The 25192-nt window shown below is 46.5% G+C and overlaps 2 protein-coding genes across 3 annotated transcripts in view; one reads left to right on the plus strand and one right to left on the minus strand.

The window, feature by feature from the left end:
* The window catches only part of Asip (agouti signaling protein), a 28854-nt gene extending 18644 nt beyond the window's left edge, over nucleotides 1-10210 (plus strand). For both annotated transcript variants that reach the window (XM_034495511.2, XM_034495512.2), the window contains exon 4: nucleotides 1766-10210. In XM_034495511.2, coding sequence (XP_034351402.2) covers nucleotides 1766-1936 — 171 coding nt within the window. In that variant the 3' untranslated portion in view covers nucleotides 1937-10210. The remainder of the gene's footprint in view (nucleotides 1-1765) is intronic.
* On the minus strand, nucleotides 9702-24655 carry Ahcy (adenosylhomocysteinase). The gene is made up of 10 exons (XM_034495513.2): nucleotides 24495-24655; nucleotides 19065-19255; nucleotides 17395-17470; nucleotides 15530-15679; nucleotides 14817-14929; nucleotides 14157-14364; nucleotides 13992-14079; nucleotides 13780-13897; nucleotides 12095-12289; nucleotides 9702-10529 (listed from the first exon to the last, which is right to left on the minus strand). The coding sequence occupies exons 1-10, from the start codon at nucleotides 24520-24522 to the stop codon at nucleotides 10398-10400; spliced, it is 1299 nt and encodes a 432-aa protein (XP_034351404.1). The 5' UTR covers nucleotides 24523-24655; the 3' UTR covers nucleotides 9702-10397.
* Between the last annotated feature and the right edge of the window lie 537 nt (nucleotides 24656-25192).

A 25192-nucleotide genomic window follows, 5' to 3' on the forward strand; every position in this document is an offset into this window, starting at 1 on the left:
GCTGAGCACGCCAGCACAGGCTTGCAATCCCAGGGGCTTTGAGGCAGGGGGATCCCCAGTTCAAGGGCTGCTGGAGCTTTGCAGCAAATTCAATGCCCACCTGTGCAATTGAGATGCTGTCACAAAATGAAATTTTTTAGAGGATGGGGATACAGTGGAGTGGTAAGGCTGGCCTGTAACACACAAAGCCCTGGGTTTAATTTCCCACTATTGAAAAAAAAAAGTCAGCTGGATGTTATTACATCTAAAGGCTCTGAGTCCAGGGTCCTCAACCCTTTAATACAGTTCCTCATGTTGTGGTGACTCCAACCATAAAATTATTTTCACTACTACTTCATAACTGTGATGAATTGTAATGTAGATATCTGTGTTTTCTTAGGCAAGCCCTGTGAAAGGGTTATTAGAACCCCCAAGGGGTCAGGACCCATGAGTTGAGAAACACTGCTAAAACACACTTTGTTAAAAAGGCAGTTAGAATGCATTGAAAAAAGCAATTAAGGACATATTAGGACCAAACATAGCCTTTCAAGCAGAAATAGACAGAAAAAAAAAATGCTTTCTAACTGTTTTAAGGACCATTTCATGTTTTTGTACCTATACCTAAAACCATACTGTGATAATACAGGTTCCTACAAATAGCAGATTGAAGCATGGTGGGAATGTACATGCTATTCCTGTGTTAGTGTGGCTCAGCTAATTGGATCAACTGTAACCAAAGCAGGGAGCACTGAACAAAATATATATACATGCTAGGTGCTGGTAATACAGCAGTAAACAAGAGATTACTGCTGTGTGGGGCTTATGTAGGCTTATGTGGGGAAACCAGGCTGCAAGTAAGTCAATAAATGAATTTAAATTCTTAGATGATGTATACTGTGAAGGAATTAGGAATTCCTTCACAGAATAGAATTCTCTAGGAAGGCCTAGAGAAGTAGCAGTAAATGAAAATTTTAGTAATCAACAGTAATGTCCAGTAGCATAAGCCATAAATATATAATTTTGTATTTTCTAATACCCACCTTAAAAGGCTAACAATATTTAAAACTCGGTATAAAGTATTAATATTTCAACATTAAACAATTTTTAAAGTTACTTTTATGCAGTCTTTAAAATCTGGTGTACAGCTGACATGCACATGTCAATTCAAACGCTAAATGTGGTCCTAGTAAATTTTTAACAGGCAAATACATGTTTACGTTACATTTAAATAGAAAACTCAGTTCCTCAGTTACACTGTCCACATTTTATTACTAAACAGCACACAGGACCTGACTACCAGTGCTAGAATGTCTCTAGGCTATGGGGTAGCTAGCTCAAAGGGCAGATACCAAACACAGGGATCCTCCAGGGCCAAAAGAAAGTTTGTTTCTCCAATTACTAGGAGCCCTTAAGCAGACGATGAGGTCATAGAAAGGGCCTTCTTTGGTGCACTGGAGGATGTTAACTCTAGAGGACAGGGTGGCTAAGGGAAAGAAGTCAATGGTGGCCTAACCCAGGAGCAGTGGATAACACGGTGAATGGCTTGAAACCAGAAGGTTGTTTAAAATTGGGGCTGAGTGGGGTCTAAGAAAAGGGCCAGATCGGAGCTAGGTAAGTTGAAGATGAAGGCGGTGTGCAGGTTGGGGTGGAGGGCAAGGACCCACTGGGATGCCCTGTGCCCATGAGTAGGCAGCGGGGCAGAGGTCTCTGGTCCTGGACCTCCACAGTACATGAGGATCGCAGGATGTCGTGGCCCGTCCAGCAGTCCTCAATGTCTCCTCTACAGAAAAAGGCTTCGATGAAAAAGGTGGCACGGCCCCCGCCACCTACGCCCTGCGTGGCCACCCGCGACAGCTGCAAGCCGCCTGCGCCCGCCTGCTGCGATCCGTGCGCCTCCTGCCAGTGCCGTTTCTTCGGCAGCGCCTGCGCCTGCCGCGTACTCAACCCCAACTGCTGACTCCGCTTCCGCGCTGCGCGCGCATCTTCTGGAACGGGTGACTGGGCGGAGCTTCAGGGTCCCGCGCGTCTAGGCTGAGGGGCGGGTCTCTGCGGGTGGGGCTTATGGGTGGGCGCTTCCAGAAAACGGGTTTTCTAGGAAACCTAGTGGAGGCTAAAATCAGAATACAGTATTTTTAGGCTGCCGAGAAAGTGTGACTGTTTCTTTAAAAAGCCGAAAGCTTCCAGCCGTGTTATGGAGTTGTGGTCCTTGCGGATACCCCGCAATCTGCGCACGCGCCAGCCACTCTTGACCGTCGGGAAACTCAGCTTTATTCCGCCTACAGTTGCTCGCGAGGTTGGTGTTAGTTACTGCGTCTTGCGGATGGGCACATTGTTACCCAGTTCGTCCAGCCTGCCAGTGCCGAGGCTGCCTCCAAACCAAGGGAAAGGAACCATTAGGGAACCGCCTTCCAGTCTTTTCACCCATTCTAAGCTGGAGCATAAAATCTAAGACGTGCAGAATTCCATAAGCAGTCTCAGCCGGGTGGACGAGGGGAGGCGGGACCGTGTATTTGCAATGGGTTTCTAAAACCAGATGATTTGCGCAACCAATGGGTTGCGCATCCCAGAACTTTAAGAGGCTCTCAATCAAACCCACTGCTCCCTTGCTTCCAAGGGCACACAGATGTTTAGACCTGAGTGTTTTTTCTTATGCCAGTTATTAGTCCCAGGCTTAAAAAATAAAATAAAATAAAATTCTAATAGCCTAGAGTTTGAGCTCCCCTAGAAGCAAAATTTTAGATAACATTCCTCATCTTCACCCTAGTTCCACTGACCAGTAAGAAAGTGTGGGGCGTGGGGGTGGGGCTGAAAAGCAGCAATAGAAAGAAATTATTAAGGACCAGTTGCCAAAAATGTTCCAGACTGTTTCCTGAAGTCCCATGAAAAGTCAGTCTGTGAGAAGCTGAGGTGAGGCAGCAATGTGACTTTGAAAGAACTGTGCGAGGTAGAACTGTTCGAGGTAGAACACCTGCAGAAAGGAGTCAGAGTTTAGGGAGCAGGTTCAGAAGGACCAGCAGGGAGGGGCAGATGGATGCCCTTTGAAACTAGAAGAAAGGCTCTAGATAATGTCGTCTACTTGTCCTTGGCTGTGGCACCTGTGCTCCTGTGCTTGTAGTGCTAGGAAGAAAGGCTGAGAAGAAGTCGTGCACAGAGCTCCCTTCCCTCTCCTGAGCTGTCCCTACCCTACCCCTGCAAATTACTACACTGCCAATACTAAAAGAAAACAAAAGGGCCTGACTAATAATAATAATAATAATAATAATAATAATAATAATAATTCTAAGATTCCATAGAAGTAAGACAGAAAGGCTCGGAGTCCTTATCTCAGCTCTGATAACCAGAGATGGGGAGGGAGCAAGAGAGGTGTGTGTGTGTGTAGACAGTGAGGCATAAGATCTGATACAGGACTAGTTTTTCAGGCCTTTGTTTTCATTTGCTGTTGTTCTTCCAAAAGCCTTAAATGGGCTGGCAAGATGGCTCACAAGCCTGCCAATCTGAGTTTAATCCCCAAGACCTATGTAAAAGTAAAAGAAGAGTGTCTAACACACACACTCTCAAGCACACAACAGAAGTATGTATGATAAATACAGATTTTATTCCCTCAAATCCCCCTTCTTGCCACCGACCTTCCCAAATAGAGACCCAGGTTGTGCCTTTGGTGACATACTTACCTAGGATGGAAACAAAGAAGCCAACACCTTTACCCAGCCACCACCTGGACAGGACACAAGAAATGACAGGTGCTCCAAGCAAAGCTGTCCACACAGTGCTGACACTGGGAAAGTCCTTGTGTGTCTCCCTGAGCTGCCATATACTTATCTTTAAAATAAGAAATACTAATTCCTGCTGTTCTGGATAAAAATCCAGGAAGTTGTTATTTCTCTATGCCTTAACAGAGCTCCACAACACACACACACACACACACACACACACACACACACACACACACACACACATCCACGCTCACAGAGAAGCTGCTAGTTGCTTGCTGTTTTCTGTTCATTTAGGCTACAAACCCGCAAGGCAAGAACATTTTGTTCCGTGCACAACAGCTGCTGCTGAGTAAATCTCATCAGTAATGAGAATATTGGGAACACAGTGCAACAGCTGTGCCAGTATTTTCCTGACACTGTTTACCGACCAGGTACTGTCCCAGCAGTGAAACTGGGACACAAACTCCACCCTCGGCCCATTTGTTTTTACAGTTTACGAAGGTTTGTTTTTAATTTGGTTTTGTTTTGAGACAAAAATACCACTGTGTGTAGCCCTGGCTGGCCTACAACTAGCTTTGTAGACCAGGCTGGCATCAAACTAAAGATTCACTTGCTTCTACCTTCCAATGCTGGGACCTAAACAAGCACCACCACCCCACAGCCCTTTAGTAACAGTCATTGAGTTACTGGGTTTAGATGACTAATCCAGCTGTTCACTCATTAGCAAATGTGTATTGACCACCTACTGTGTGTCAGGTAATGTAACCACTCAAATGAAAAACCCCAATGTGGGCATTGACCCTACAGAGCTTACCAATTCAGTGGGTCAGAGGCGAGAACAGTTGTTAGCCTCTGGGATCTCTTCCCACACACTTAGCTCATGGGCCCATTGACTCAGATCCCTGCTTAGGTACTCACAGTTTCAAGTTTTCCTTCAGCTTTGAGATGCTGACATTCTTCTACTCTTTCAGAATTCCTCTGTAAGCTTTGGAGTCCTAAGAGCGTGGCCCGGGCCATTGCAAAACTCTTCCCACTTTGGTGACCAGAACTGAAGTTCACATTTATGCCCCAAAGTTATGGTTGTATAAGGATACTAGTGCCTTAATCCATCTACGACACAATTATATTTCCTTCCCCACCATACACACACTGGGTAAACTCTGTCATGGGACGGTTTGCCCCACCAGTCATTTCCCATGAGCACCTGAAGTCCTCATAATATAACCTTGAACAAGGTACTTTTTTTTTTCTTGCATGGAAGTCTCATGCAACCCAGGCTGGCTCAATCCAGGCTAGCTTCTAACTTCTAATCCTCCTGCCTCTACTTTCAAAGTGCCAGATGATAGGCATGTAGAACCATGTGTAGCTTATGTTTTATGCACTGCTAGGGATCCACCCCATGGCTTCATGTTTGCTAAACAAGCCCTCTACCAACCTAGCTACGTACACCCTCAGCCCCAGATGTTGAAGTCTTAAAGACTCTCACCCTATAGCACATCTGAAGGTGTTTTTTATCAGTATGTTAGAAGAATGCACACCAGAAATTGAAGTCAGGGATTAGACACTAACAGTCAACCTTCTGTATCAGCCTCATCAACCAGTTTCTTTTGGTTTGGTTTCAAAAGAAAGTTTAAATCATCTGGAGACATAAAAGGTTTTAACAGGTCACCCCATGACCTCACACAGCCTTCTATTAAATGGGAACAGCAGTTTATTTCAGAATTTGGTCCAGGTGGTTTTTCAGCACGTTAAGCTTTAATGAATAGACGATTTAAACATGCATGTTTTTATTATAACTTTTTAAAGACTTTGATATTTTTTTAAGAAATTAAGGCTTGTGATTTCACAGAAGCAATATACTTCAAAAACAGTAGTCTCGGAGGTAGAGGGCCCTCAGGGCCCCAGACTACGGACATTATTAGGTCAGTCTGTCTGGCAATTACTGGGTCCTTATTCTAAATTCTTCCATCTGTTTCGACAAGCGCAGATGTGGCACCACTGACAGGAAATTACCCTTCTCCAATAGGAACTTTATTAAGAAATTTAGCTCCAGGGGCCAATGCACATGTGTGGAGGAGGGAAAAGGGTAAGTGAAGAAAAGCAAGTGATTTGATCCGAATCAACCAAACCATCTGTAGTAACTTTCAGATTCATCTAGACTTTTTACACTTTCTTCTTCCATGGACCAAAGGTAGGTGTGTGCGTTGGAAAAGAAAGCAGTTGAAAAGAAAAGGAATGGGTTTTGTTTTATCAAGTAAAATATTTCAAAATGGTATATATGTATGCTATATTCATGCAAGAGCAGACTTTCTCCCGATAGCTTGCAGGAAGACAGTAGTTACTTGCAAGCTTGCAGCTAGATCTGAGAGTGCACTCTGGGAGGTGGCTCTAGTAATGGTAATGATGCTTGGCTTTCTGCTTTCATCTTGTTGGGGAAGTCAGCAAATAACCCTCTTGAAGGTTTTCACCTTCTAGAAGGTTCACACCTTCTAGACTCCTCTTTAGAATTCCTATGCCCAATGGCTGAAGACTACTTGAGCCAACAGTAAAATTACAGCTACAGGAATTCACATTCAGCTTCCAGAGCAAGCTCCTGGGTCACTGTTTACTACACCAGATTTCTAGCAAAATTCCTAAAGCTGTGTTTGATATCTGGACCAACTTGGATCGCGTGCTTATTCAAAAGACAATTTTCAGAGTCAATCGAGGAATTGAGTGAAGTTAGTTGGCAAGGCCTAGATTACATGAACACCCCTGGTTGCTTCAAGCAAGTTCTGTTGCTTTGTCTCCTGGGTGGGAATCTGGCTTCCTGGAGTTTCAGATCTCCAAGTCAGAGCAAAACACTGCCTGCTGGAGTTCTTGCGGTGGTAACAGTGGCCCCATGACCTTTCCTGGGCTTTATAGTCTCTGCTTCCTCCAGCCCTCTAGGCTCATTACTTCTGTCCCAGCTAAGACCTGAAAAAGGGATCCTTGAGTCACAAGCCTTAGGAGTCTCCAACAGCCTGACACCTGGAGGCAGGCAGTACCCAGACCTGCAAGATGACTTCAGATAAGTCGCTGAAGCTTTATCTAAACTCTGACTTTCTATTTTTGGAAGGCTCTAACTCTAAGGTATTTCTTAAGGTTCTAGCAGCCTGATTTTATAACTGGATTTTTTGCCCCCTGACACAAAGGCAGACACCAGTCACTGAATCTTTAAACTTGCCTTTCTTCAGAGCCGACAATCTGTGATCATCGTGTGTGTGTGTGTGTGTGTGTGTGTGTGTGTGTGTGTGTGTGTGTGTGTGTGTGTGTGTTCCCATCTGCCTTAGGAAGGGAAATACAGGCTGTCAGTCACTCCAGAGCTGAGCTTTGCCCTCTGGTCAAGTGGTCAGTCCTCGGAGGTTTGTGGTGTAGATGCATCTTTCCTTATCCCCCATCTCCCTCTGTAGGAGGGGAGGATTTGCTTCCCTCTTTATCGTTCTGTGTATTTGGGAGGGTTGGTACACAAGGTCACTGAGTCTTGCATTCTTCCCCTCGAGGCCATTTGGACGACTTCTAGGTGAAAGGTAACTCAGAAGAAACACTTGCAATGTGAGGAGGAGAGTCCTTCCTACTACAGAATAGAGTACAAAGGTGCTTTTATAAAACATGATAAGCATTGTCCAGATCTCACAGTATTCTAAATTCCTTGCCCTCTAAGCAACTCCCTCTGCTCCCCCACCCCACCCTCAAAACTTGATATGGAACTTGAGCTTCAAGGTGACAACCTGAGGTATTTCTGTCACTATTCTGAGTAGCATGACTTAGTTCTTTTCTTTAATCCCAAAATCACTGCCTCCGATTCCCCAACTGGGGTATAGGGAAAACACAATGAAGGCCAGGCCAGATTCTGCAGGGCCCTCAGCTAATTCTCCTCATGTAACTTTTGACAAGGAGCCGTAACAGCAGCCATGAAGGTGGAGAAGGCAGGAGACATGTCATCCTTCGTTGTGGGTCACACCTGTGATAAAGTAGCACACCTGAGACTAGATGTAGAAGTTGTTTTTAAAGAAAAGGTTCTGAAAACAAGAACCTAAAGAAAGGGAAAGCCAGGGTAACAGAAACCAGAACACCCAGGGTACAGGTCCTCTCCACCATAGGACTCTCACAGATCAACACCTGGGAAGGCACTTGCCCCAAATGCAGGGAGACAGATTTGAGGGAAAGTGCTCACACTCTGCCAGGCCTTTGGAGGGATCAGCATAGCTGCTGTCTACATAACCTCTGGCTCAGAGCATCATCCTCCCCATCTTGTCTAAAATCCATCATGGTAAAACCAAGGCAGGGTGAAGCAGCCCTTTCTGCTGGAGTCTTGCTCTTAGGGACCTGAGATCCAGTTACTTGGCTCCTAGCCTCCTAACCCGGAGCTTGTGTACAGGTCTTGGATTTTGGTTCTAAGAATCCAACCTAGTACAACAGCTAGCTCATCTGCATGGTTTCTTTCAGTGCCTCAGAGTCCAAGACTCTAGTAAATTCACATGAAGAATGAGTAAGATCTTTAAAAATGTCCCCTTTGATGACAGAGTACCCCTAGCACTCCAGAAACTGAGGGTCAGCCTGTGCTACATAGCAAAGCCATTTCAAAACAAAGGTTTATTTGGCCTAAAACCTTGCTTACAATTAATGTGCAGGAAACAGTATTGAGAGCTGGGTGGTGGTAGTGCACACCTTTAATCCCAGCACTCAAAAGGTAGAGGCAGGGGGATCATCAGCTTGAGGCCAGCCTAGTCTACAGTAAATTCCAGGACAATCAGAGCTAATCAGAAACTCTGGCTTGAGAAAAAGAAAACACAAAAATAGAGTAGTATCGGGAATAGATCTGGTTTTCCTCATAAATTAGGATTGTTTCTCATTCTCTGAGTACCCTGTACTCTTATTCAGTAGATTTTGATCCTATCCATCCATCATTACCTGCTTTTTACTGGCAAAAAGGTCTCGTATAGCTCAAGCTGTTCTCAACTCCCCAGGTACTCCAGGTTGACCCTGAACCCGACTCTCCTGCTCCCACTTCCTAATGCAGGATCTGTCCATCAGTCAGACCTGACTAGTCTGTTTTGTCATTTTATGGTGATCACTTGAGAAGTGGGTCCAATTTTGAATTTTCTGAAATTTATAAATGATTTTCAGCAAAGTCATCACATACTCTTGTAGTTTCTGTACTGATTTCAGTTGCACGTACTGCAGGAAGGTAGCCCTGCGACAGGCGGCTCAGTCAAGTGAGGAGCTAGGAGTGGAGGTGACTGGTTTGCTGTACACGCTGAGCCCTTTGCTTGGTCCCCAGAGCACACATGAAGACGGAAGGTGGGAGTGGACCGGACCGCACAAGGCTGTTCTCCGACCTATGTACACACCTGCACTCACAGCTCACTGGCAGGAAGGAAGATCAGACATGGAGTCACTCTGGCTATAGAGTTGCCAGCCTGAGCCACTTTAGACCATGTCTCAAAAACAAACAAAAAATCCTAAAATCCTCCTCTTTTATTGTTGCTGTTTGAGGCAGGGTTTCTCTGTGTAGCCCTGGCTGTCCTAGAGCTTCCAGTGAGAACCTGTCCTTACCTGGACATGCCAGCCATCCAGGTTTGGATTTCACATTTCCCAGCATTCCCACCAGGCTCTAAGTACCTCTCAGCAGAGGGTACCTAGAATAGCCTCTGGGCATCCTGAGCATGGGGCTTGTTTTTAATTTGCTTTCAAGGTCATATGGGTTCAGTAAATTGATCACTTGGGCAAGTAAGAGGCAGCTCAATTTCTCATACTTTTTTGTGTGATTCATATTATGAGATCCTTGAAGAACTGGTTCAGTGGGTAAGACCATTTGCACTTGTAAAAGCTACACATGGCCATGCTCAGCTCTAACCCCAGCACTGGGGTGAGCAGAAACAGCCTAGCTCTAGTTCAGTGAGGGATTCTGTCTCAGAGGAATATGGTACAGTATCTACACACACATGCACATATACCACACACTTACATTTTAATAAAAGGCCAAAATTCTTTAGGCACTAGAAACTGTATTTTATCCACCTTCCTTTGTTAACATTCTAAATAGTAAATAAACATTATAAAACAAATAAATCTGTTTGTGCCCCAGGCCTGTGATAGGAACCAATTATACAGTAGTGACAGGGCTTTTCCTATTGGTTTTCCCAGCCCCTTTCAGGCTCTGCCACTTGTCCTTTCTTGGTTAATCTATCCTAACCCTTGTGAAATAGGGACCAAAAAAGTACCAATTCAGTATTATGAGGTTTTAAGAGACAGCCCAACAGTAAAAAAGCCAAGCTCTCAGGAACCTTCAAACTCTAGGAGTTCCTACCCTTTGGTAGAGCTCCTTCTGGGGTCCTGGGCTGAGAAAGCAGTGGATCTGTAAACCAAGCATACAGATCTAAAGACCAAGTAAAGATCTGATGATAAGGTTCATGGGCTTGTGACCATCACTCGCAACATCAGGACTTCCAAGACTTCTAAGTTCCCGACCCCTGTGGATGCCTCCCAGGTTCCTCTCCATTCCCCCGTCACACCTGGAACAGTATGAGGGATACAGCAGAGGTCAAAGACAGAGTGACCAGCCCCAGTGGGGGTGAGGGTGAGGGGCTTGGGGGGGAACACTGGCCAAGCAACTGCGAAATCGGTGACATATGCTCTTGGGAACAAGGATGGCAGCTGGAAGGTGAAGGACAGTCCCAGCACTCAGTAGCGGTAGTGATCAGGCTTGAAGGGGCCGTTAATGGGCATGCCCAGGTACTGGGCCTGCTTCTCAGTCAGCTTGGTCAGCTTCACATTCAGCTTGCCCAGGTGGGCTTCAGCCACTGCCTCATCCAGCTGGGGAGAGACAGAAAAGCCAGGAGTTAATGTCATGCTCTAGTACCCTTATCTGCATCTAGCCAAACAAACTGCTCTGATGGGGTGCTCGCAAGTGGCACTGCCCTCGTCACACCTCATTCTCTCCTCATGGCCAGCTTCAGTGCTCCCCATCAAAAGAGAGCCATGCACACCTATCAATTCATTCTGGTGGCACCACCAATTACATCTCCTCACCACCTCTAACTAAAGAGGTAACCACATGCTACCTGGAATGAAAAGGACACATTGTATTATCAGCAGGGACGCTTTCTACCAAGTCCTACCTCATAATGGCAGGTCACTGACTACAGCCCAGCCCAGAGTGCTTTTATATTCCAAAGCCATTTTATTTCCACTGTTCCTCAGAGCTTCACAAACATCCCCAAGAAATAGGAGGGAGGATAATGCCTATATTAACAGACGGAGAACCTAAAGAAAATGATAGTGGGTTCAAGCTAGATGCAAGATAGACCTAACCTGGAGTCCATATTAGAAGTGGAAGGGATGCCTCCTATGCCTGGGCGACTGCACAGGATGCCTACCTTCTCACAGCACCCTGTACCAGTGTGCTACAGAAAGGGTGACCACCTGGGCAGTTAGAGCTGGATTTCCAAAACCTCCAAAGAGCACAACCTCTAAACCTTGGTTTCCTCATTTGTAGGGCACACACCTTTTGAAGCTATCCTAAAGATCAGTGATATTCAGATTGCTAGTTCAAGGGGGGTAATGTAGTAAATGGTGGCTACTGTCATCACTAAGTAAGGTACCTAATAAACCTGCAGAAACGTGCCCCGTTGACCCAGCTAAGTACTAGGAGGCAGCTAAGGGATATTTGTGTATGAGGACCTGGGCTCCATGTCCAGCACCATAAAAATGAACAACAACCAACCCAAGACTGGCAAGGAGGCTTGTGCCTTTAATCCTAGGTCCCATGAGGCAGAAGCAGACAGACCTGAGTCAAGGCCAGCCTGGTCTACATATCAAGTTCCAGGTCAGTCAGGGTTATAATGAGACCCTGTCTAAAACCCAAACAGATGAACAAACAAACCAAATGGGGTCTATCCATTTTTTTAAATTATAATGTGTTTCACATATTTTTAAATTACTTCATATCAAGACCTTAGCACATGACTTCTCTTCAGAGCTCAGAAGCCTTGTCCACTGGAGCTGTGTGCTGGGCTGGTGACAGCTGAGTGGTAGAGACCCCTTTTCCTGGAATGTGTATTCTTAAACTTTTCAGTCCCCCCTCAGCCTACTTTACCAACTTCCTGCCAATCCTTGTACACAGATGGTAGATGCTTGCTGTCACTAAGGAAAGAATTCTTGCCTTCATTTTACAGATAAGGAATGGAGACACAACTCCAAACCTGGTGAGTCATACTCCACAGTCAATGTCACTGTGTGTATGCTCCAGGGAGCACTGAGGACTCTGGATGACAAGTAAGAGGACAGACAGACATGTCTTTATAAACTCTAACAAGCCTGCACAGGGAGCCCAGGAACCAGCACATAAGCCTTGGCTTATAGTAAAGTCAAGAGCTTACCTTCTTAGGCAGGAAGTGAACCCCAACGGGGTATTTATCTGGGTGGGTCCACAGCTCAATCTGTGCCATCACCTGGTTTGTGAAGGAGTTGCTCATCACAAAGCTGGGATGGCCCATGGCACAACCCAGGTTGACCAGACGGCCTTCAGCCAGCAAAATGATGCGGCGCCCATTCTTTAGCCAGTAGCGGTCTACCTGCAAGGGCCCAGGGCAACAGTAAGGTGATGGGTACTGCTCGTGCCTTTGTTCACATCCTATGCTTTGTTCACATCGTATCACAAGACGACCTGGAATGTCCCCCAAACCACCACCCTTCGGAGCTAGCACACACAATAAAGAGTAGCCAATGTCCTAACAAGTCTGTTGTAAGAACTTAATGAACTCAGATCTATAAGTACTTGACATTCTGTAGGTACTCAGGAGGTAGCAGCTAGTAGTAGTATTACTGTCACATACTCTGCACCTAGTCCTTTGCATGTACCTATCATTTAGTACTTCACCTTCCCCTTTTCAGACTGAAGTTTACAAGGTTGAGTCATCTGTTCAGAGTTGCACACTCACAAGTGGCTGCAGTTTGAGCCTGGACAATCTGAGGCCAGATCTCACACTCTCAGTTGCCATTAAAAAGCTGAATGCAGGATGGGGAGATGGCTCACTAGGTAAAGCTGCTTGCTGCCAAGCTTAAGTCCAATCCCCAGGAGCCACACAGTAGAGAGATCAACTCTGACAAGTTGTCCTCTTACCTCCACATGCAAGTATGCATGTGCTTACATACATAAGCACACACACACGTATTTATGTACATATACATGTATATATAAGGTTGAATGCAGGGCTGGGGATATGGCTCACTTGATAACAGATGCTTATCTACCTCATATGAAGCACTGGGTTTAACCTCCAGCTCTACAAGGCAGAAAAGAGCTTAACTTAAAGCAGTTCTTAAGCGCTGGAAAGATGGCTCAGTGGTTAAGAATACTGTCTGCTCTTTCAGAAGTCCTGAGTTCAATTCCCAGCAACCACATGGTGGCTCACAACCAGTGATACAGGGTTTGATGCCCTCTTCTGGCTTTCAGGTGTACATGCGGCTCTCTGCTGCATGACAGAGAGAGGGTATTATATAAATAAGTCTTTTAAAAAGTTTTCAAGAAACATTACTCTTATAATCAGACATTACTCTTATACAAATAAATAAACCAACAATCAATAAAACCTAAATAAAAAAAAATGCATATACCTAAAAGGACTCTCAGTGCCCTGCAGCAAAGCTGTCCCTTCTCTTAGTAGGGGCCTACTGTGCACAGACAGAAATGCAATGTCCCTTTCAGGTCCTTCCCCATCCTGACCCTGCTGCCAATTCAACCCACGCTCTTTGGCTGCCAGCATGCCTGCCCAGCTATGAGCACCCTCAGAATCTTGTCTCCTCAGCTGCCACTGTTTGCCATCTTCATTCACAAGCACAAGTGGGCTTTCTGAAACAGCAAGGTAACACAATCTGCTGACACCTTCAGAGACTTCAGCAGCCTCAGCCTCAGCTCTGATTCCTCAGACCCACCTCTAACTGGGCTTCTCCAATGTACACGCCTCTCTAGGTTGCAACAGCTTCTGTGGTGGGCAACCGACAAGCCCCCTCCTCCTCCTCAGCCCTTCACTGCCAGCCCAGTGGGAAGGCTGGGGCTTCTCACCTGGGGCTTGATGTTCACCTTCTCCACGGCGTTCTCATTGAGCCACTTCACATCAATCTCCACATCGAAGTGTCCAATGTTACAAACAATGGCATCATCCTTCATCTGTTCAAAGTGCCTATGAGGGAGCCCAAACCCGTGAGAGACCAGAGACCGAGAGCAGTCCCACGCCATGTCCTCTTTGTTCCCTAGGACTCCCACCTGGTACCTACCGGCCAAGGATGATATCAACACAGCCTGTGGTGGTGACAAAGATGTTACCCTCCTTACAGGCCTCATCCATGGTGGTTACCTCATAGCCTGCAGACATTAGCATGTGTTATCAAAAGTGGCCTCACTCTCCTCGAGCCCCACAGCCAACCCTTACCCTATCATACCCTCCATGGAAGCTTGCAATGCATTGATGGGGTCAATCTCGGTGATGATGACTCGGGCCCCGAAACCCCGCAGGGCCTGGGCACAGCCCTTGCCCACATCACCATAGCCTGCTACCACTGCCACCTTGCCCGCAATCATCACATCTGTGGCCCGTTTGATGCCATCTATGAGGGACTCCCGGCAGCCATAGAGGTTGTCAAATTTGCTCTGAAAGGAGAGGGAGCAAGGGGACAATGGGGGCAGGCAATGCCCTGAGACCAGGCATCCCACAGGCCGGGCTGAGACCCCCCTGCCAGCCTGGGCTGACCCCCTAAGAATCTTCTCCAACATGTTTCTCATCCTCATCAGCTCCAAAACTATCTCCCTAGTTTTTCTCTGCTGGTCTAGAAGCCTTTCTAGAGAATCAATGCCTAGGACAGGTTGTTGGGTCAAAGAATTTGCTTAACTTTACAGCTCTTAATAATCAAAGTCATGATACCTGAAGCAGCTGTGACCTAGTGGGTAGTTCCCCTTCAAGACACTTACCACTGTCATCCTGCCCCTTTCAAGTAAGAGCTTCATGTCCCAAGCCATACCCTTCATGGACACCTTTCTTCAGAGATTCACTCCTAGGCTCACTGAGCACAAACAGTTAGAGATGACACTACTCCAGGGCTCACCTTGGTGACAGAATCATTGACATTGATGGCAGGCACCTTCAGTATCCCATTGGCCATCATCTTGTAGAGGTTGTGGACCCCAGTTGTGGTCTCCTCAGAGATACCTCGGATGCCTGAATGAGAGGAAGAGCATCAGAGAACACATCTCTACCCAAAGCCCTTTTGTTTGCCCCTTGTCCCCTCTCCCTTGTTCCTGTCTCTGTACATGATTGTAAGGTCCACCCAGTCACCCAGGGAGGTGTCATCTGATGCCCTCTATCCACAGTCCTACTAGGCTAATGACTCAACCTCCCCACACCTCCCACCAACACTGTCCTAGTGCCTAACACCATTTCCACCCTGCTGTCCTATCATTTCCTCTAATATTCTTAAAAGAAGGCTTCCTTCACTTACTACTCAGTGACACTGAGTTTTTATATAGTCAATCTTTTCCTACCTCGGGCCTTTGTCTCTCCATCCTCTCCTCCCTGTCACACAGTCAACAATGCTGCTTCTCTGCAGCCATTCCTAGCACTGCTCTACATTGGCTGTGGCTTATGAACTCAGGCAGCCCTGGCCCCACCCTCAGTTACCCTGGCTTCACCTCAGAAGTCAGAAGACCAGTGCCTGCAGGAAACTCCCGTCTTCCAGTCTGAGAGATCTGCCAGGCCCACTGCCTCATGTATGTGAAGGACCAAGATACCTTCAGGCTACTAGTGCCCACAGCTGCTCACCTGACAGAAGCTGTGGGTATTTGGTGTGGATGAGGTTAGTAAGGTCACCACCATCATCCAGAATCATGTTGAGGGGTCCATCCTTGAAGTGCAGTGTCTGCTCAATGCACCACAGGTACTCCTCATCTGTCTCGCCCTTCCACGCAAACACTGCAGGGTAAGTGGCACATGAAAAGCAGGCAGGGAGGCTCTAGAGAACTCTACCAACAAAGCTAATACCATCTCCTTCCTAGCTCCCATCCCTAGGTATGTCCAGCCCTGTACACACACAACAGTGGGAACTGCACGGCTTGAAGCTAGAGAGATCTAAGTTGAAACCTTGGTTGACTCTGAACTTTCCAACTAGATGACCTTGAAAAATTCACTTATCAGTTTCCTCTTCTATAAACGGGGTTTGCAATAGCATAAGTCAAGTGAGACAGAGGCCACATACAGTCCTAGATATAAGTGTCTAGAAATAATTTTTCCTTTCGTATCTCCTCCTGCCTGGGCTCCATGGAGTAGGATACTGGCCCACACCAAACAGGACTCCACCCAAAGGGATGTCCTAATCACTGGGCACCATCAGGTAGGACCCTGGATTTGTTCCTCACTGAAAGGTCTTAAGGGCTTGGCTGTCTCTGTGGTGGGTAGTTTCAGGTGATGTCTAGCCTAAGTGCCCCAATTGAAGCTACTATAGATGAAGCATCTTTTGTGTCAGGTTCTGTAACTGCTTTGTGCCCCATTCTCATGTTCCTTCGTGCAAATCCTGTGAGGAGGCACTGCCATCACCACTCACAGAAACCTCCAGGGTCTAGGAGGTGCATCACTCAGCACAGCACTCTAAAGCAGCACCTGAAACAAGGGAGCTGGCAGATGGGTGCTCCTCACATCGTGTACAACTACACAGGTGTGAGGCTCAAGCGTCTCCTGTTTGCACAGGACACCAGCCAACCAGCCAGCTGCCTCCTTCCCCATCCTGTAGAAGATAATGCTGTAGAAAGGGAAGCCTCTTCTGAATGAGGGCCACCAAGTCTAGCCAAGGTAGGAGCGGCTGGCAGGCATTCAGCCCCGTGATGCTAAAGAGCCCCTCCCTCTGGCCCTCCACCTACAGCTGATTAGGATTCCCACCGCCATCACCATATCTTTAAGTGCTTTGTCTGCAAGCATGTCATGTCTTTGCCTGGTTGCCTGAGGAAGCCAGAAGAGGATATCAGAACTCCTAGGTCTGGAGTTACAGATAGTTGTGAGCTGCCATGTGGGTGCTAGGAATCAAACCCAGATCCTCTGGAAGAAGAGCCAGTATTCTTAACTACTTAAAAGATCTTTCCAGTGCTCTGATAAAGATTTTTGTATTTTATTTAATTTATTTATAAATTAAATTTTATAATGATTATAAAGATTTTATAATGGTGATTTATTTAATCACCATTGAATCTAACAAGTCCCTGCTTGCAGGCCAGACAGACAGGCACCATTCTGCAGCAGTTTAGACAAAGTCTTTGCTCTTGAACCCTGGTTCTTTCTCATACGCCTAGACTACTAGACCCCAGGCAGTGCACCTCTGAGACTCTCGTTCTGCCTTTCACCTAGGCAGTTCTTTAGAACACGACCCACAGAGGTTCTCTAAGAACCCCTACCCTCTATGCCATGTGGCTCCCAATCATAAGACCCTTCCCTTGGACATGGCACAGCTCAGTGGGTCAGTCTCTCCATGGGATAGAGATGAGGTAGGAGGGCAGGGCAAGGCTGCTCTTTGCAGTGAGTCACTAAGCTAAGATCCTCTCTTTACCATATGGAAGCTTATTACCACAGGATTCAGGAAAGGAAACACAAAAAATCAGAGAGCCTTATTCACTCCCACATACCCCAGTGACTCTGCTCACCTGGAATGCCAGCCTTAGCAATGGCAGCTGCTGCATGGTCCTGAGTAGAGAAGATGTTGCAGCTGGACCACCGCACCTAGAAGGGCCAGGGAAAACAAGGCTGTTGGTACCTAGCGGCTAGGAAGCACCGATGTTAGGAACAGGGAAAGAAAAGCCCTAAAGCCAAGAGTGGAGACTCTGGGCAAATGAGTGGCTACAAGACACCACTTAAAACAAAAACAAAACAAAACACAATAAATCACTGACCCAGGCATGGTGGTATACCTATAATCCCTAGGACGCAGGATGTAGTGTCAAGAAGATCGGTGTTCAAAACCAGCTTGAGCTATATGGGGAGTTCCTGGTCAGCCTGAGTTATACAGGGAGATTCTGACTCCACATACACACAGACACAGACAGACAGACAGACACACACACACACAACTGGACAGATGGCTCAGCAGTTAAGAGCACCTGCTGCTCTTCTAGAGGACCCAGGGTCACCCACAATGAAGCTTACAACCACTGAAAACTCCAATCCCAGGGGATCAGATTCCCTCTCTGGCCTCTGTGATACTCTAGTGCTATGTGAACAAGGAGACAGGTGATGTAGCAAAGACGTCAGGACAAAGAGGACAGGAAACTGTATTTGGACTGTGAATTTGATGTCCAAGTGGCTTATACCAGTATTTGGACATATAAGACTGGGTTCCAGTCAGGCTTATATAAGTAGTGAGGCATATTTTAAAGTAGTGAGGCAGTATTTAAAGCTATGAGATCAGATCACCAGCAAGTTGAATGTTGAAAATAAAAATATGGCCATGGGAGCTGGAGAGAGTCAGTGGATAGAGCACTGGCTGCTTATCCAGGACCCAGGTTCAATTCCCAGCTCCAACATGGTGGTTCACAGCCATCTGTAACTCCAGTTGTAGGGAATCTGACACCCTCTTCTAGCCTGCTCAGGCACTGGAAGCAAGTGGTACACAAATGTACACATGGGCAAAACACTATACACATAAAACAAAATACACATACACACAATATACACACAAAACAAAATACACATACACACAATATATACACAAAACACTATACACATAAAAACAAATCTAAAAAAGGTCAACGGGGATGGGTATGAACATTTAAGCCTCAGTACTTGGGAGGCTGAGGTAGAAAGACAACTCAAGCCTGACCTGAACTCTGCAGGACACAGTGGGACGCCGTCCCCAAATACGAGCCCTCAAGTACTCTTTATTTTGGCTGTCTTACTCTACCAGGCCCCCTTCTCCTTGAGATCTTACTATACATGATTCAGGCTCAACCAATCAAAGCACTCTACCTTTCTAGCAGCATGACTGTCCAGAATGCACTTGGCCCAAGGCCCAAGGAAGGCCAGTGGGAGTGTTCTGGGATGACTAAATGGAACACTGGGGGAGGGGCCTACTACCAGCACTCTCAGGCAGGAAGGTATATTGAGCAGTCAGAAAGAAGCTATCTTCCCACCTGGAGAAAATATGCAAAAGACTATTTGCTCCTGGGGGGAGCAGCAGCAATGGGAAATGGAGAGAAAAACCAAGGTTTTTGCAGAAAAGGCTCTGCAAGCTAGGTCTCCTTACCAGTAGAGTCTTCATTCATGGCTGAACCCAGAGAGGGCAAGCAACTAAAAGGAGTCAGAGAGCTGTGGGCCTCACCTCAGCACCCAGGGCCACGAGAGTCTCGATGAGGACAGCAGTCTCCACAGTCATGTGCAGGCAGCCAGCAATGCGAGCACCCTTCAGTGGCTTGGAGGCTGAGTACATCTCCCGCATGCGCATCAAGCCTGGCATCTCATTCTCAGCTATGTCCAGGGCCTTCCGTCCCCAGGCAGCCAGTCCAATGTCCGCTGAGGGAACAGAATGTGTAAGTTACACGAGCAACCTCCTCCCATCAACCATGAAGTTCCATCACTTTATGAGGACCAATCCAAGTATAATCCTATAGCCTTCAGGCTGGGCAATCTGTCACTCCCAACAAAGAAGTGCCCTTGAAAATCAGCTCTGGAACTATGAATCTCACAGTCAGTCCTTTCCACGGACACCTGCCAACGTCGGACTGGAGGCTCGAGAGGGGATGGCAGGTAGGGAAGAGAGAGGACAGAGGAAGAGGAGGAAGAAGCCGCCATGGACCAGAACTGTGTGGTTAGGAGAAACTGCAATTAACAAGGGGTCTTATAGCCATGGAATAAGAATAGTATTAGATCTGACCAGTCTGGGCATACGGTTTATAATTAATATATCTAAATTATGTGTCTTTCGTACAGGCTTATTAGGGCTGGAGATTCCAGCAACAAACCTAAAAATCAAATCCAGCAGGTGTATTATTTTTTTAAAATGAAAGGACAACGGCCTCTCCTTTATGTGTGTGCATGTATACAGAGGCTAAAGGTCAATGTCAAGTGTCTAACTCAGCTTCTCCACCTTGTTTTTTTGAGACAGGATCTCCCGTTGTACCTTAAGCTCACTGTTTTGGCTGCGTGGACCCTCCTACCTCTGCCTCATAAGCACTGAGATTCTAAGTGCTTGCAGTTTTACATGGGTTTTACATGGGTGCTAAGAATCTGAATTCAGGTTCTCATGATATGAAGACAGGCATCTCCCCAGCGCCATGATTTTTATCTTTAGGGGACCTGAGATCTTTCCAATCACCCTAGGAAATGGAGGGTGAAGCAGAGAGGAAGCTGCTATAGTTTAATACTTTAACCAGGCCAAGAGTGGAAGAACATGCCCGTATTCCCAGTATTTGGGAGATGGAGACAAGAGGAAGAGAATCCTTGACTTCATAGCAAGTTCAAGGCCAATCTGGGCTACATGAGGCCCTATCTCTAATAATAATATAAATAACAACAATTAATATATTACTGTTTCCTAAATTGCATTAAATAATCTCAAAGAATCAGTGATAGGGTATGTCCAAAGCTCTACGTTCAACCTCCAGCACCACAAACAGTTCCCAAGGTCCTCATTCCACCCCATGTACGGTTCACTCCCACTACACACACACACATCTCCATTACATACAAACATGCACCATTACCCCAGGACATCAACAATGAGAGCTCCTTAGAAATCTGGATTTCAAACAATATCTGTGGCCCTTCTCCCTATAGATTCCCAACTCCAAGAGGAAGTAGCCAGCTCAGAATCTGTATACCATTGACTTTTATCAATTTGTAGTGTTCCCTCCATGATCTCTACCTCATTGTCCATTCCCTGCTCTTTTAGACGCTTGAGAACTGGCTAGGCAAAGCTCCTTCTTAAAGGTAGGGTGAGGGTTGGAGAGATGGCTCAGCAGTTGAGAGTGCTGACTGCTCTTCCAGAGGCCCTGAGTTCAATTCCCAGCAACCACTTGGTGGCTCACAACCATTTGTAATGGGATCCGATGCCCTCTTCTGGTATCTGAAGACTGCTACAATGTAACTCATATACAGGAAATAAATAAATAAATCTAAAAAAAAAAAAAAAAAAAAAAAAGCTAGGGTGAATGGCTCATGCCTGTAATTGCAGCACTAGGGAAGCTGAGTTACAAAGACTGCCATGATTTTGAGGCTATCCTAAGCTTCAGAGACCTAGTCTCAAAAAAAAAAAAATCACAAAGTTCCCACCTAGTTAGAGCCAGCCCTCCATTGTACCTAAGCCACTGGACCAGGTTGGAGACTCACAGCCACAGGAAGACACCTTGCTTACTATGAATGGGAAGCCTGAGGGAAACCTGGCACATCCAAGCAATGCTACCACATTTTCCTAGTAAGTTTACTTTCCTTCTCTCCCTAAACATCTCTCCCCATCAACTTGATAACATTATGTCACACCTCACTCACCATTCAGAATCATTTACTTTCCATTCACAAACTCCATCTGTGGTTAACTAGGCATTCTTGTCGCAAAAGATTAGCTGTCCCTGGTCCCCAACCATGTTCTCACCCCTTCAGCTCTTACCATTGCATTCATCACCTAGTTAACTGGGTGCCTCTGAAGTAATTACCTATGCTCAAGTTTCTCACAGGAGCCAGGGCCCACTAAGGACTCCCTCATTTCTGAAATGCTTTCCTTCCTTGGCATCTGATTCTCTCTTGTGTTTTCCCTCCCACCTTCTTGGCAAACTCTAGAAACCCTCAGGGATCCATAATAGCTCTTCTCCAATGCCTGACAAGTTCTAGCCATATGATTCTGAATACCTTCCCTGTGCTGATGACGCCCACGTATTCATCTCCAGTGCAAACTTCTCCCAGGAATTTGAGAAACATGATCCAACTGCTGACTCAGCACCTCTATACTTACGTCCAATTTATTATCCATCAAGTACGAGCCCTCAAGACTCCTTGGTCTAACACCTTCAATCTTCCCATTTTAGGAAATGAAACCACCATTCAACCAAAACCTTGTAAAATTTCTTGTTCCCATTTCTGCCTGTCAGCATGTTTTCTTGCTGGGTTTTGTTGTTGTGTTCCTTTTTTGGGGTTGGGTGGACAGGGTCGATTATATAGCTCTGGTTGTCCTGAAACTCACCTAGCCTCAAACTCACAGATAACTGCCTTCCGAGTACTGAAGTTAAAGGGGGGGGGGATCATACCCACCTCCATCAGCATGGCTTTGACTGAACATCTCACCCTCGTCTAAAGCCCAACTTCTCAACAGAGCAGCTTCATGGTCCCCTCTGCTCCGACATACCATGTTCCTCGTTACGGCCCAGTTGGAAACTTTTAAAAAATTTAAAATCCTAACCCTTACCTGGGCTTCCAGTCCCACACAAGTCTACCTACCACCTTATTCTCCTCTCTAGCTGCTCAAACACACACACGGATCTCTCCCATTGTAGGCCTTTTACACAGGTAGTTAGCCTGGAAGGCTCATACCAAGTACCAGGCTCAGTATATGCTCAAACACACCTGAAAATTGAGAGGCTGGAGAGATGGCTTAATGGTTAAGAGCACTGGCTGTTCTGGGGTTCGATTTCTAGCAGCTTATAGACTCACAACTGTCTGTAACTCCAGTTCCAGGGAACCAACAACACTTTTTCTGGCCTCTGTGGTGCACAGACATACATTCAGGCAAAACACCCATTCACATATAATAAAAATGAGAAAGAAAAAAAAACTAAAAATGGGCAGGCTGACTCAGAGGCTTTACTCTCAGTGAGGTAGGTCACCTACAGAGTTTCAAAGGAGGTGTTAGTCAATGACCAGATTTTTCTTCTGAAAAGATTCTATTGGCCAACTGTAACAACATGTGCCTATAAACAGTGGTGTTGAGGCTAAAGGAAGATCAAATTCAAGACCAGCTGAGGCAAAAAAAAAAAAAAAAAAAAAAAAAAAAAAAAAAACCAAAACAAAAAAACAGGCGAACAAAATGGTAGCAAGAAGATCAGAGACCTGTGAGGAGATGAGGATGGGGGCTGGTAGCCATGGAGAGAAAAGTGACAGATCTCCTCACATAAAAGTGACACTACGCTATACTATATGGGCCAATCTGTCTCAACCTTGTGCCTGGGTCTCTTTATACCTCCAATGACCAGCAGGCCCTGGCACAGAGGAATCAGAAAATTTTTACCAACCATACCAGCTGCTAAAAATAAATGAGCAAAGACTCATGAAGAGATGGTACAGGACAACTGGAATTGTGCAACCCTTTCTAAACCCACTTCTTCAAAATAAGGATAATCAACCCGAACTTTACTAAACACTCAAGAATTATGGGAGACGCCAAATGAGTAAGGTCTAGCATATAGTATACCCTCCATGATGGACGATTCACGCCTCCACACCTATGCAAGCAAGAACCCAGCCTTATCTTCATCCATACAATCCGTGGTCCTCCAACCCCTCCACAGTAAGGCAAGTCTCCATTCTAGGTCTTCCACCAAGACAACATTGACTTAAACCTCTCTGGGCTTCAGTCTCAGCATCTACCCAATGGAGACAATAGACTACTCTGCTGGCTGATGAACTATTTAATAGCCAAGTCACTTCCCTAGGTTCCTGCCTAATGGGTAGCATCCATCTCATGTTGGGGACCCTCTACAATTTAATGAAGTATTGAAATTATTTTAAAAGCTACCCAGCCTTAATTGCTTTGTTTTTCTGTTTGTTTGGTTTGTAGTTTTGTTTTGATAGGGTCTCCCTATTTTGTCCAGGTTGGTCTGGAATTCACTGTGTGCCCAGGCTGACCTCTGAAATCGGTTGATCGATGACCCCTCGGCCTCAGTAGTGAGTGCTGAGCTGGGATTACAAGCTTGTGTCACTACGCAGTATGAATTGGATTGTGCTGAAATTTCATTAGGGTTGTTTTAAGTGTATTGCCTTGCATACAGACAACAGTGAAAGGGATGAGCTTAGAGGTCATGATGTCCTGGGTCCAAAGTCTAGCCAACCGTTTTCCAGTTACAAGATTCTGGCAAAAGAACCTTTATACCTCTGGATTTTCATTGTAAACGTAAAATCGTTCCTTCCATAGAGAGCTACAATAAGAAAACAGATTAATCTAGAATAAAGGTACAAGGCAGTGCCTATGCCACTGTAAACGCTCAAGTGAAGGTGTGTTTACTCAGACAGCTTTCTATAATCGGGACAAAACGAACAGTAATTTCTAGACATCCACTAGATACCCTACAGACTGAGCTGATCTGACCCTAAGTCCCCTATGCACCGGGGCTGGCCGTTTCCAGGCCTCTCCTCATTAGCACCTGGAACACGTATGCTCTCTTCGGCTCTGCTCAAGGCCCAGAAGACAGTGGGCCCTTGCTAGGGGCCACGCAAGCCGCCAAACGCCAGGGCCAGGGCCTCTAGGGCCGCTTCCCAAGGGCCAGTCTAAGAGAAGCACGCTTCCCGACCAAGGATCGCAGCCCGCGCTACCGCTCAGGGCACCTGTCGCGGGGCACGCCGGGACTTGTAGTCCGCGGCCACTTCCCACTTCTGGCTCTCCGCGGCGTGTGGACTCCAGTCCCCAGGCACCTGCGCGGCTAGGCCACCGATTCTAGGGGTCCCGGGCGCCCCGAGGCCGCCACCTAAACAAGACGCAGGTCGGTACTGACAACAAACCCAGGACGGGAGCCGAGTCGCCACGGAGGACTGAACCCTTGGGACTCACCGACTTTGTAGGGCAGTTTTTCAGACATGCTGGAGGTGCTTCCGCTAGGAGTGATGAACTCCGTGAAGGGGGCCGGGCGGCGCAGGGCAGGGATCTTCGCCTGGCGCCGGCGTCTTTAAATATCTTCTTATTTGAATATTCATGAATCCTGCTGGGGGGGGGGAGCTAAAACGTGGGGGCGGAGCTTAGCTCGCGGCACTGAGCGGAGCCGGAGCGAGGCCGAACTTCGATCTCTGCCTCAAAAAATCATAAATGTTATGCACTGTGACCTTTGGACCCCTGGCACTCGACTAGGAGGGAGCGTGGAAAGAGGCAGTTCTTCTCCCATTCGTCCAACCAGTCAATCAGAGGTCAAAACAAGGCAGAACTCTCAGGCTCTAGCCAATTTACTCCCCTGAGCTTTAACTGCTTCAAGTGTACAACCCGCACAGGATAAAAGAAAAGAGCTGGGCATAGTGGTACGTGCCTGTAATCCCCACACTCGGAGACAGATCCAGGAGGATTGTCAAAAGTTCGAGGGCCATCTGGTCTACAGGCCAGCCTGGGCTACAGAGTGAGGCTTACCTCAAAAAGGAAGAAAGAAAAATTACAAGTTGCAATGTTGTCACTCCCTGCCCTCTGTCTTCCTTTCCTTGCTCGTCCCCACCCCCTCCTCAACAAATTCTCATTCGGTAGTCTTTGGTGATTCACAGGCTGCC

This window comes from Arvicanthis niloticus, chromosome 2 (genome assembly GCF_011762505.2).
Source record: "Arvicanthis niloticus isolate mArvNil1 chromosome 2, mArvNil1.pat.X, whole genome shotgun sequence".
Classification (NCBI taxonomy): domain Eukaryota; kingdom Metazoa; phylum Chordata; class Mammalia; order Rodentia; family Muridae; genus Arvicanthis; species Arvicanthis niloticus.

Coding starts and splice junctions, on each gene's coding strand:
- Ahcy (XM_034495513.2), bottom strand. CDS start 24,522: ATGTCTGAAAAACTGCCCTACAAAGTCG. Junction 14,365..14,816: donor TCAATGATTCTGTCACCAAG/GTGAGCCCTGGA, acceptor CTCTCCTTTCAG/AGCAAATTTGACAACCTCTA. Junction 10,530..12,094: donor TTCACTTCCTGCCTAAGAAG/GTAAGCTCTTGA, acceptor GTCTCTCCCCAG/CTGGATGAGGCAGTGGCTGA.